We start from the raw sequence: 13,151 nt of genomic DNA on the forward strand, positions 1-13,151 counted from the left end.
GGAAGTAAACTTGTCAAAGACCAAGAGCCCCAGAGAGCAATAAGAGAAGGTTTGCACATCTTAAAGTCGACTCCTCCCCACCCTCTCCCACCCCTGTTCAGATTCACTAGTATCCCCCACCAACCGAGGGCCTTCCACGTCTTGGTTCCAAGACAAACACATAAAGAACATGAGTTCCAGAGGAAAGAGACCCCATGCAAGCACGGGGGTGGGGAGTCCCTCAATGAGCCCAGCCTGAGACCCTCTTTAACAGCCAGGGGTCCTGACCCTGGAAGAGGCTCTGTAAAGCATGGACGGCTGGGATGCTGGTGGTGCACATCCCCCTGGATCATAGCGCTGTGCAGTGGGACACCTTGTGAAAACCAGCTGGATAAAGACATTATACACAGCTGCATGACATGGCCTCTTTCTGTCTTTGGTCAAGAAAGTGAACCCGAAGCACAATGATTCAAGACATCGCATTAACTGTTTTAGTAGTCGTAATTTCCCACAGCCAGCAGTAGTAATCCTCACACAGAAAACCCCTGATTAACCATGGTAAGTCTTAACAAGGGAAATCTCCAAACTAGGAAATATAATATTGTTGGCTCTAGTAATCCTCTCTCAGTCTGTGTGGCATATTCTAAATTGGCATGTTCCTCTATTTACACATTTGCACTCGCGCCTTGTGCCTTGAAACACAGCACCTTGCAGCTTCCAGGAGAGCTGTGAGACAGACGCCGCGCTGCTGAACTTTGCTCTGGTTTGGAACTGGCTCCGCATGAATAAGACAGAAACAGCAGAGGCAGGCACGTAGCCGCGCGCCGCACTAAGACAAGACGGCAGCTCCCTGGCTACCGCTCGCTGCAGTAGAGAAGGGGATTACAGCAGCTGGCCAAGTAAATCACACTGGCAGAGGAGAGCTGTAAGCCCTGGAATAAAGCATATAGATAGTAGATGCTCTCCCTCCTTCCCCCAGCCCTTGTCTCCTCCCTCCTCCAGCCCTTGTCTCCTCCCTCCTCCAGCCCTTGTCTCCTCCCTCCTCCAGCCCTTGTCTCCTCCCTACCCCAGCCCTTGTCTACTCCCTCCTCCAGCCCTTGTCTCCTCCCTCCTCCAGCCCTTGTCCCCTCCCCTCCCTCTCAGTGTGACTGTCCCATCCAACACTCACCTGAGCATGTGGGCTGCGCTGAAGACCACATCAAACTCCCCGCTGTCCAGACGAGCTGCCTTCTCCGCCATCTCAGCAGCTTCCAGCAGACGAGACTCCTCCAACAAAAACTGACCTGGGAGCAGCCAGAGGGGGAAAGGAAAGGGAAGGAGAGAGAATAGGAACACCATGTTAAAACGCGGCGTGTGGATGTATTCCTAGAGAGGGATGAATAGTGGCTGGGAATATTGCCTTTGGCCAGGGGAGATAGGCAAGCCTCTGTCAGCCCTAAGAGTGATTTGCTGAAACACAAGATACGAGTGGAGCGTACCATCACTCTTTGGCCATCACTCAGGCCCATTTGTCCAATTAGTAGGGTTGTGATAGGAATGTTTCTCTTACATGTGCGTCAGGCCTGGCTGGAGATCTGAGTTCTGTACGTCTGAGGTGCAGCTGAAATGTAGAGCAGGGCCTTTGTAGACCTCCCTAATGACGCTAGAGTGTGGACCACTGAAGGAGCCACGAACTGGGAGGAATTAATAGTCTGTTGAATTTGGTGGGCTCCACTACTGTACCATGCTCCCAAACCACTGGGTGAAACCAAGTATATTTTCCTAAATAGCTGTGAATGTAGACCTTGCTACAGGCCTTATGTGAAGGAAAGACTGATTACCAATGTATTGCAGAGCACCTACAGCTTAGAAACACTACTGGCAGGGGATAGATTTCAATATGTCAACTCTTATTTTATTGGAGTGGTTAAGAATATGTAAGAGCAATTCCTTCAAATATCAAGAAATGAAAAAAATGATTTCATTTTACGAATGATAATGTAATGTATGTAACCACAAATTCTTCTACTGGCACTCCCTCTCAAACGCACATTTCAAAGAGGAAACTTGAAGTGACTTAGTATCAAATAAAATGTGATTTGTCACATGCTTTAGTAAGGTAGAAATGTACATATAGGTAGGGATAAAGTGACTAACCAACGGATGTTAAGCAACAGCATATGTGATGAGTCAAAAGAGATTAGTGAAAAAAGTGTCAATGCAGAAATTCCGGTTAGCTATTGGTTAACTATTTATCTAACTATTTAGCAGTCTTAGAAGCTGTTCAGGGTCCTGTTGGTTCCAGACTTGGTGCATCGGTACTGCTTGCTGTGCAGTAGCAGAGAGAACAGTCTATAACTTGGGTGGCTGGAGTCTGGCAATTTTTAGGGCCTTCCTCTGACACCGCCTGGTATAGAGGTCCTGGTTGACAGGGGGTTCGGCCACAGTGACGTACTGGGCCGTGTGCACTACCCTCTGTAGCGCCTTGTGGTCGGATGCCAAGCAGCTGCCATACCCAGTGGTGATGCAGCCAGTCAAGATGCTCTCAAAGCTGCAGCTGTAGAACTTTTTGAGGATCTGAGGTCCCATGCCAAATCTTTTCAGCCTCCTAAAGGGGGAAGAGGCATTGTCGTGCCCTCTTCACGACTGTGTTGATGTGTGTTGACCATGATAATTCCTTAATTTATAACCTTAATATAATGTTGGTGAATCAAAAGAAACTGACCCAGAATGGCAGTACTTACCGTAATGCATATAGCAATTTCCTTTAGTGGGGTCTAGTTGGATGGCCTTCAGAAAGAACCTCTCTGCTTCAGTCTTCTGACCCTACGAAGGGAGAGGAATTAAATCAATTGTCAGTATTTGTTGCTGTTGAGATGCTTTTCATTTTATTATAATACATAATGATTTTGCTAAGCCACAAACTTAATGTAACATAAAATCTTAATATGACACCTTGTGTCATCCTAAAAAAGATTTACCCTCAAAGTACACAATGTCATGCTTGGCACATCTGTCTGCCTGGTCTGAGCATTTAATAATAACACACTTATATCTGTACAAATATATCTGAACACAGAGGCTGTGACTAATCCACTGCAGCTGAGAGAGAGAGAGACAAACACACACACAAAGAGAGAGAGCGAAACAAGAGGGAGAGAGAGAAATGTGTGCACACACACACACAGATTGAGAGAGGGTGCGTAGAGTCGTTCTGGGTTACGTCACACAAGGAGTGACAGACAGGGGGACTGGAGCCTGATGAGGGGCAGCAGCAGCAGTGACAGATTGGGGCCCAGTGGAGTCCAGAGGAGCCAGTGCCCCGGGGGCCTCAGAGAGCATGATCAGATTACAACTAACACACAAAGGCTCCAGCTAACACAGCTGCCTCTCTCTGTCTTACACACACACACAACGCTGGTCTTATCTGTGTGTCAGCTGCACTCTGATGGAGATGAAGATCACAATAGAGATTCAATTAATCAATTAAAGCCTGTAGAAACCTAAATATATGAAATGCCACAGCATTTCACATTATGAACAAAAAGAGGCAAGAGCTCCCTTAATATTACATAAGCCAGTAACCAGAATAAATTATGTTTACGAAATACATTATATAGAATGAACACAATTCATTAATTTTAATTGCAAAGGCTTTGAACAAGAAGCCTTTATCCAAACACTGAAATCAGATTTGGATGATTCCGTGCCTCATACATTTTTCACCGGGTTTACCTTCAATAACTCAAAAAGTACTAAAAATTTCCAAGTGTAAATATTTGAGTGTATTCTCCATTGATGAGATGGAACATTGAATTATATGTTTAATGCAGCTCAATGCGCTCAAATTCACAAATAGTACAAAGCGCTCAGCTGAGGAGCAGCTGGAATAGTCATAACATTAGCATATATCTATTTAATGAAGTTCAAACAAAAAGCCTGTCAGGAAACCACGTTATGACAATTTAATGCACTGGCTCTCATTGTTTGTGTGGATTTGAATCATGTGGTACATACAGGTAACTGCCAAAATAAAGGAAACACCAACATAAAGTGTCTTAATAGGGCGTTGGGCCACGAGCCAGAACAGCTTCAATGCACCTTGGCATAGATTCTACAAGTGTCTGGAACTCTATTGAAGGGATGTGACACCATTCTACCCAAGAAATTCCATAATTCTGTGTTTTGTTTGGTGGTGAAAAAAACGCTCTCAGACACTGCTCCAGAATCTCCCAAAAGTAGTCAATTGGGTTTAGATCTGGTGACTGGGAGGACTATATCGTTTTCATGCTCATCAAACCATTCAGTGACCTCTTGTGTTCTGTGGATTGGGGCATTGTCATTCTAAGGAGGCATAGCCATGGTAACCAAAATAATGGCCTGCCCAGGATTTTCGTACATGACCCTAAGCATAATGGAATGTTAATTGCTTAATTACCTCAGGTACCACACCTGTGTGGAAGCACCTGTTTCAATAGACTTTGTTTCCCTCATGTTTCCATTAAAGTTGTCAAGAAATCTTTGCAGAATGTGAAAATAATATTTCCCATGAGCCCCAGTTGATGTTCTCATCTTTTGAATCCAATTTTGGCATTATCAGGCTTAGAGGAGTTCTATTCCTGAGTGGCTTGTTCAATGAAATCCAGTTTCATGTCTAGACTGCTAAAGAACATCATAATTTCAACATTAGAGCTCATTAGCTTTCCCCCTCACAACTGTCAGGTATCCAAAACATTATTTAGTGTGTGGGGGGAAAGTGGCGGTTTGTATGCATCCTAGTAGGTTCTTAAACTGGCTGTGCAGCACATCGGCCCACAGCAACAGCAGCAGAGAGAGATTCTTATTAAATATGTGTGATCAATGCTGATAGATGGCCTGACAGCCTGCAGTGTTTGAATGGATGGAAGAAACAGCTCTGTCGGTCTTTCTATCTGTCTGTCTGTTTGTCTGTCTCCCACCACCCATATCCACTTCCTATTCAATATCAACTTATTGGAGGTGAAATCTCTGGTTTTCACACATACTGCGCTTATTGTTAGTGTTGACCCCCTAATCTCCCGGTGATATCAGACGTGGAACAGATGTGTACTTCCACTCTGGCAGCCATCAAGGTGATTATGAATGGAGCCTGCATCTGATTAGGCCCGGAAATGACTTGTGAATGACTGAGTTCAATAACACCCACCACCATGGTACACATTTCCACCCTCAGCTACACCCCTCCCCGCAGGGGGTCCCGGATGTGGTGCACAGGGGTCAGCCCAGCAGGAGAACTACACCAATCTCCACCGCCAAACCCTGTCCCCCAATGCGCGCAACTCCTCCCCCAACCGACGATCCCCTGCCAGGATCTGAACTTAGGACCCTTGACAGGAAGGCTGTTTCCTCATCACTCACAGTGGGGGTAAAGGGTATGGGAGTGGAGGTGGGGGTCACTTTCCTGGTGTGGTATTTGATCAAGACTAAACTCAGTCGTCAGTGAAGAGACAGTAGAGGTAGTGGTATGGTGGAAGGCCGGAGGTCACGATGGGGCTGATGGAGGTAAAAGGTGAAGTGAACATCTTCAAGGTAGCTCTTACCAACTTACACACCTGGGCCCTCATAGATACAAATATGTGCTAGAACTGGTTGAGCCACTGCATTTCACACTACGCTCTGTTCTTTGAAAACCATCTCAAGGCTATTGAGTCTGTAAGTCTGACAGCTCTCTCCTCTCCTCATCCCTGAGGTTGCATCATTTACACCCAGAGGAGAAAGAAGGCCCGGGTAAACCATTGTTGATCTCTGCCTGAGATTTGTATTGGTATTTGTATTTATTATGGATCCCCGTAAGCTGCTGTCAAGGCAGCAGCTCCTCTTCCTGGGGTCCAGCAAAATGAAGGCAGTTTACACAATTTTAAAATCATTACAATACATTCACAGATTTCACAACACACTGTGTGCACTCAGGCCCCTACTCCACCACTACCACATATCTACAATACAACATCCATGTGTATGTGTGTGTATAGTGCATATGTTATCGTGTGTATGTATGCATGTGCCTGTGCCTATGTTTGTGTTGCTTCACAGTTCCCGCTGTTCCATAAGGTGTATTTTTATCTATTTTTTAAATCTAATTTTACTGCTTGCATCAGTTTCTTGATGTGGAATAGAGTTCCATGTAGTCATGGCTTTATGTAGTACTGGGCGCCTCCCATAGTCTGTTCTGGAGTTGGGGACAGTGAAGAGACCTCTTGTGGCATGTCTCGTGGGGTATGCATGGGTGTCCGAGCTGTGCGACAGTAGTTCAAACAGACAGCTTGGTGCATTCAACATGTCAATACCTCTCATAAATACAAGTGGTGATGAAGTCAATCTCTCCTCCACTTTGAGCCGGGAAAGATTGACATGCATATTATTAATGTTAGCTCTCTGTGTACATCCAAGGCAGCACGTTCTGAGCCAAATGCAAGTCCCTTTTGTGGCACCTGACCACACGACTGAACAGTAGTCCAGGTGCGACAAAACTAGGGCCTGTAAAACCTGCTTTGTTGATAGTGCTGTTAAGAAGGTAGAGTAGCGCTTTATTATGGACAGACTTCTCCCCATCTTAGCTACTGTTGTATCAATATGTTTTTATCATGACAGTAATCCAGGATTACTCCAAGCAGTTTAGTCACTTGAACTTGCTCAATTTCCACATTATTTATTACAAGATTTAGTTGAGGTTTAGGGTTTAGTGAATGATTTGTCCCAAATACAATGCTTTAAGTTTTAGAAATATTTAGGACTAACTTATTCCTTTCCACCCACTCTGAAACTAACTGTAGCTCTTTGTTAAGTGTTGCAGTCATTTCAGTCGCTGTAGTAGCTGACGTGTAGAATGTTGAGTCATCCGCATACATAGACAGCCTGGCTTTACTCATGTTGTTAGTAAAGATTGAAAAAAGTAAGGGGCATCGATAGCTGCCTTGGGGAAATCCTGATTCTACCTGGATTATGTTGGAGAGGCTTCCATTAAAGAACACTCTCTGTGTTCTGTTAGACAGGTAACTATTTATATATAGCAGGGGGTGTAAAGCCATAACACATACATTTTTCCAGCAGCAGACTTTGATCGATAATGTCAAAACCCGCACTGAAGTGTAACAAAACAGCCCCAACAATCTCTTTTATCATCAATTCCTCATTTGTATGCTATACTTGTTGAATGTGCTTCCCTACAAGCGTGCTGAAAGTCTGTTGTCAAATTGTTTACTATAAAATAGCATTGTTTCTGGTGAAACACAATTTTTTCCAAAAGTTTACTAAGGTTTGGTAACAGACTGATTGGTCAGCTATTTGAGCCAGTAAAGGGGGCTTTACTATTCTTAGGTAGCGGAATTACTTTTGCTTCCCTCCTGGCCTGGGGACACACATTTTCAAGTTGGTTTAAATTGAAAATATAGCAAATAGGAGTGGCAATATCGTCCGCTATTATCCTCAGTAATTTTCCATCCAAGTTGTCAGACCCCGGTGGCTTGTCATTGTTGATAGACAACAAAAAAACACCTCTTCCACACTTACTTTACGGAATTAAAAATTACAACACTTGTCTTTCATAAATTGGTCAGATATACTTGGATGTGTAGTGTCAGCGTCTGTTGCTGGCATGTCATGCCTAAGTTTGCTAATCTTGCCTATGAAAAAATCATTAAAGTAGTTGTCAATATCAGTCATTGTTGTGATGAATGAGCCATCTGATTCAATGAATGATGGAGCTGAGTTTGCCTTATTTCCCAAAATGTAATTTAAGGTGTTCCAAAGCTTTTTACTATCATTCTTTTTGTCATTTACCTTGGTTTCATAGTGTAGTTTCTTCTTCTTTTTATTACATTTCGTCACATGATTTCTCAATTTGCAATACGTTTGCCAATCGGTTGTGCGGACAGACTTATTTGCCATTCCTTTACCTCATCCCTCTCAACCATACAACTTTTCAATTCCTCATCAATCCACAGGGATTTAATCGTTTTTAGAGTAACTTTCTTAATGGCTGCATGTTTATTAGTAACTGGAATAAGCAATTTCATAAATGTGTCAAGTGCAGCGTCTGTTTGCTTATCATTACACACCACGGACCAACAAATACTCTTTACATCAACATAGGAATCGCTACAAAATGTATTGTATGACCTCTTATACACTATATTAGGCCCAGCCTTTGGAACTTTGGTTTCCCTAGATATACCTACTATATTGTGATCACTACATTCAATGGATCTAGATACTGCTTTCAAGCACATTTCTGCAGCATTAGTAAAGATGTGATCAATACATGATGATGATTTCACGCATGTGCTGTTGGTAACTACCCTGGTAGGTTGACTGATAACCTGAACTAGGTTGCAGGCACTGGTTACAGTTTGAAGCTATTTCTTGAGTGGGCAGCTTGATGAAAGCCAGTCAATATTTAAAATCACCCAGAAAATACACCTCTCTGTTGATATCACATACATTATCAATCATTTCACAAATGTTATCCAGATACTGACTGTTAGCACTTGGTGGTCTATAGCAGCTTCCCATAAGAATGGGCTTTAGGTGAGGCAGATGAACCTGTAGCCATATTACTTCAACACTATTTAACATGAGATCCTCTCTAAGCTTTACAGAAATGTGGTTCTGAATATAAAACAGCAACACCTCCACCATTGGCATTCCTGTACATTTTATAACCTTTTATTGCTACCACTGTATCATGAAAGGTATTATCTAAGTGATTTCTAAACATTGTCAGAATATGAATGTCATCTGTACCTAGCAAATTATTGATTTCATGAACCTACATATGTTAACGTGGGCTATTTTGAGAACTTTTCTTCTGGGATGCTTACTTGTTTTCATTGCTTTACTGGGAAGCTTAGCAGAAATAGATATTCACATCTTATTTATGTTTGTGCAGGGTGAGCTGCACACAGTGGACTTCCTACTAGGGCACACCGCCTCAGTGCTAACAGTTATAACTCTGGTTCATAGGCACATGATTACTGCATACAATAGCTGTAGGATCAGCAGAGGTTAGTTAGAGGAACATAAATTAGATTACTTACATTGTGTCTACCAACGCCCCTGGTATAATGTACATTTGCTGAAGCATTATGACAACTCAGCGTCACAATGGTAGAGATTAACTGAGCTGGGCTTGGGTCATTGATAAGCCATTGTCTCAATGCAGCTTTATAATACTGTGAAAGGATCCAGGAACCCAAATGATTTGGGTGGATCTCATCCTCCTTATAAAATGTGTTTTGTTTCCAAAAGGTATTGAAATTGTCAATGAAAGTTACACCCATTGAGCTGCAATAATCACTTAGCCAGTTGTGAAGAGAAAGAATCCTGCTAAAGCGCTCAATGCCACAATTCAGAGAGGGCACAGGGCCAGATATGATTCAGAGAGGGCACAGGGCCAGATATGATTCAGAGAGGGCACAGGGCCAGATATGATTCAGAGAGGGCACAGATCCAGATATGATTCAGAGAGGGCACAGATCCAGATATGATTCAGAGAGGGCACAGGGCCAGATATGATTCAGAGAGGGCACAGGGCCAGATATGATTCAGAGAGGGCACAGATCCAGATATGATTCAGAGAGGGCACAGATCCAGATATGATTCAGAGAGGGCACAGGGCCAGATATGATTCAGAGAGGGCACAGGGCCAGATATGATTCAGAGAGGGCACAGGGCCAGATATGATTCAGAGAGGGCACAGGGCCAGATATGATTCAGAGAGGGCACAGGGCCAGATATGATTCAGAGAGGGCACAGGGCCAGATATGATGGGTCTTTTATTAGTGTCTAGCAGGGCGTCAATCAGCTCTTTAAAATCCAGTTTCAACTGCCCTTCATAATGTCATTAAAACCCACATGGACTATGATAGAATCGATTTCCATGTCCCGACGTAGTACATTCAGGAGCAGCTTAGTAATGTCATTTACTCGAGCTCCGGGATAGGATGTTTTTGCACCAGGAACGGTCATATTTCTAACCATGGAGCTGCCCAAAATCATGGCTGGCGAGAAGGACGAGGAAATCCGACCACTCCCACGCTTCATTCACAGGATTCAGAGAACCCTTTCTGGATGGGTGAGAGGCAGGATAACTTGAGCCCGTTGCTCCCGGGACTGGTGCAGGCCTCCGACAAATTGAGAAGCCCCGCTCGATCCAGAGCAGGAACGGAAGGTTTGCTGACGTCGACTTCGAAATCGTAATAGTAGGCACTCCGGTCGCAGACACAGGTACCCCCAGCGACAAAAGTGCTGGAAGATCAGGCTCCAGGACGGCGATACTACTCGTTGTTTGTATCTGTATCTACAGTGCTGGAACCGTTCATTTATTTCCAATTGCAAAACTCATCTGGGACTAACTTCATTAGCTTGATGGCTAGCAGCTTAGCGGCTCTGTTAAGCAGGCTGTCTGTTAAGAGGGATTCCGGGACAAGAAATAGCGGTCCCAGCTGTTAAAAGCTAACCGCGTCATGGAATACATGCAAAAACAAGTTCGGTATTTATATTTAATGAATATTGGTTATGTTTTAGTCAAAAATAACAAAACGAGTGTTTCCTGCATAGTGTTGAGCCGCGCACTCTGATGACGTCACTTGTGTTCCAGGGATGATCGAGAGAAGAGGAATACAGGCATGAGCTCGGAACTCCCTGCTTTCCTCTAAATCAATATCCCTTTCTTTACTAAAACAACTCTACTTCACTCTCCAGTGTGTTTTCCCTTGCCTGCTCACTCAAGGGAAGTTTTTCTTCTTCTATTGTATATTGTTGTTCCCCTGGTGTAATGATGAGACAAATCTACCTTTCAGAGATTGTATCTAATGGCTCTTGTTAAGAGACCAGTTCATGTCAGCTTTTCCCTTAAATGCCTGCTAAGCTGTTAAACTGACCACCACTCACTGACTACAGACAGGGAAATACATCTGGCAAGGTGGTCAATATGGAGAAAGATCATGTTCATCTACAGCCATTATTCCCTAGAAAGGTAAACGAGTGATTGACAAAGATAAATGTGCTCTTTGTCTTTGTCTGGGACCCTGTGGAGTGAATTACCCCTAGCACACAAACCAGCCTTTCTCCTCTTAGTCCAACCCAGGTCAACTACGTGACCTTGGTGAATAGCATCTGAGTAGTCGGAAGGCCCTGGAGGCCCAGAAGGCAGTAGGGTCCGGAGTTAGAGGAGGATCCACATCAGATCAGTCCTTCAGGGCTAATGTGTTGCAGGGGCTGGTTAGTTAGCTGGAGCCATTTGCAACCTGTGTTAGTGAAACTGATTAGGGTTCAATATGGAGTGCCGGTTTAGGCAGTTGTAAAGAATCAGTCATGGGATTTGGTAACAGATTTTAAAAACACAGGGCAGCCGTGACATCAGTTTCAATCAGGAAGCTATCCCCACAGGACGATAGGGCACCTTGAGAAACTCAATGTGATCCCCCCCCCCACACACACACACACATGCAATTGATTATCTGCATGCACACTCTCAGGCTACTTGCAGAGCTGAATAAGAATACGAAAGCCAAGAAGAGAAGGAGGAGGAGGAAGATGATGATGATGATGAATAAGTTACCGTGAGGGCCAGGAGTTTGCCATAGGTCAAGTGTGCTGGGATGTGGTCTGGCTTGGCTCTCAGGGACTCTCTGTACCAGTGCTTGGCCTCGGTCAGCTTGTTCAGTCTCATGTAGGCCTCACCTGTGAGGGGAAGTGAGGCGTCAGGTCAAGGTTCAGAGGTTAAGGAACCACACGTCTTCCCATTGTCTTACTAAGGAATCCAATGACAGCTAGGGTAGTCATGCAGAAAGGCCTGCCATCACTTCAGTGCACTTTGAAACCCGATACCAAACTCGTGTTTTATTAGCTAAAGGACCTTTTACTAGGACTAGGGTCATAACAAAATCGCAAAGCAAAGGACGGCTTTTGAATTTGTCTGCATCAGTTGAATAGTGTCCCACTAAAAGCCTAGATAGGATCACAATATGTTTTATTAATATCCTCTATCCTATAACAAACTGATAATACCTGCTCAGCAACAATCCTATAAAAATAGTAATCGAACTAAGGTATATTTTCAGATCCCCCATGTGTTAGTTGGATGGAGTTCTTTGGGATGTCTAAAGTACTTCAGAGTAGGAGAACAGACATGGGCCTGACTCAATCCTTTGCTATGACTGGCCTGAGCTGATTGTCTGATATGTTGCTGATGACATGTGTAGAAACACCCTTCCTAATTCTTCAGACAGTATCTGATACCTCGTCCAGCCTTGAAGACTTTACCCCCACCTGAACAAACAGTCCCTCTTTCTTCCTCTCTCCTGCCCCGACACCAATTATAACTGCATTTTACGACATAGTCGGGTAATTGGGGAAAACACAAGCCAAAACAATGCTTTAAATGTAATGGTCACAGGAATAATACTGGGATAGGGGACGTGACTGCGATAAGTTTCTCATGAACCTGTAACAGGGGTCTTATATATTTTTTTCGTTTTTGAGAGGAGTGCTAATTGAAGTTAGATAATAAATTGGGGATTATGGCGAATCATTTCCATTGATAAGAAACAGGAGCGAAACAACAGGTGTCTGGTGATGAATGTTGACCTGCTGACCTCTGAGACGATCAACAGACGTCCCCCCTGTTCTTCATTAGCAATGGCCTGTAATAGACCTTTTAATATACCTCTAAATACAGGGTAAAGCATGTAGTGGTATCAAATATAAGACCCCACTTCCATTTTTGCTCATGATAAGGATCAGAGTTAATGCAGTCTTTTGTAAGCAAGTATATAAAGTATCCAAGGAAAGCCAGCTTTATGTTGGAGTAGATATCTTTCAAATTGTTCTGCATAAGCAGAAACATTTACTGTATGTCCTAGTTGGGTTACAGAATACCCAGACTTCATGTATTTCCTTTCCAGCAGCTAATATAATACTGTACATTGACTGTTATGATTATGATAAGGGCAACATGAATCGCTTTATCTACATATTTGTCAGACATGGTGTAACGCAGAGCTAGTAACAGCAGAAGACTGAGTGTGGTCAAACGGGCTTTGTGCCTCTCTAGTCTACCATCAGATTCAGATGGAGGTCTATGAGGAAGCACAGACATGGACATAAAATAGTTAGTGACACAATTTCCAAGGAGTTGAAAATCACATCTAGTG

General features: G+C 43.6%; 1 protein-coding gene across 1 annotated transcript in view; it reads right to left on the reverse strand.

Moving 5' to 3' along the window:
- LOC139584482 (protein O-mannosyl-transferase TMTC2-like) overlaps positions 1-13,151 on the reverse strand; it is a 159,482-nt gene that overhangs the window by 20,049 nt on the left and 126,282 nt on the right. Inside the window, exons 8-10 of the mRNA XM_071416398.1 lie at positions 11,558-11,679; positions 2,703-2,784; positions 1,148-1,262 (exon numbers count right to left, since the gene is read on the reverse strand). Coding sequence (XP_071272499.1) covers positions 1,148-1,262; positions 2,703-2,784; positions 11,558-11,679 — 319 coding nt within the window. The remainder of the gene's footprint in view (positions 1-1,147; positions 1,263-2,702; positions 2,785-11,557; positions 11,680-13,151) is intronic.

The sequence above is a fragment of the Salvelinus alpinus genome, chromosome 9 (assembly GCF_045679555.1).
Source record: "Salvelinus alpinus chromosome 9, SLU_Salpinus.1, whole genome shotgun sequence".
In the NCBI taxonomy this organism is placed as follows: Eukaryota; Metazoa; Chordata; class Actinopteri; order Salmoniformes; family Salmonidae; genus Salvelinus; species Salvelinus alpinus.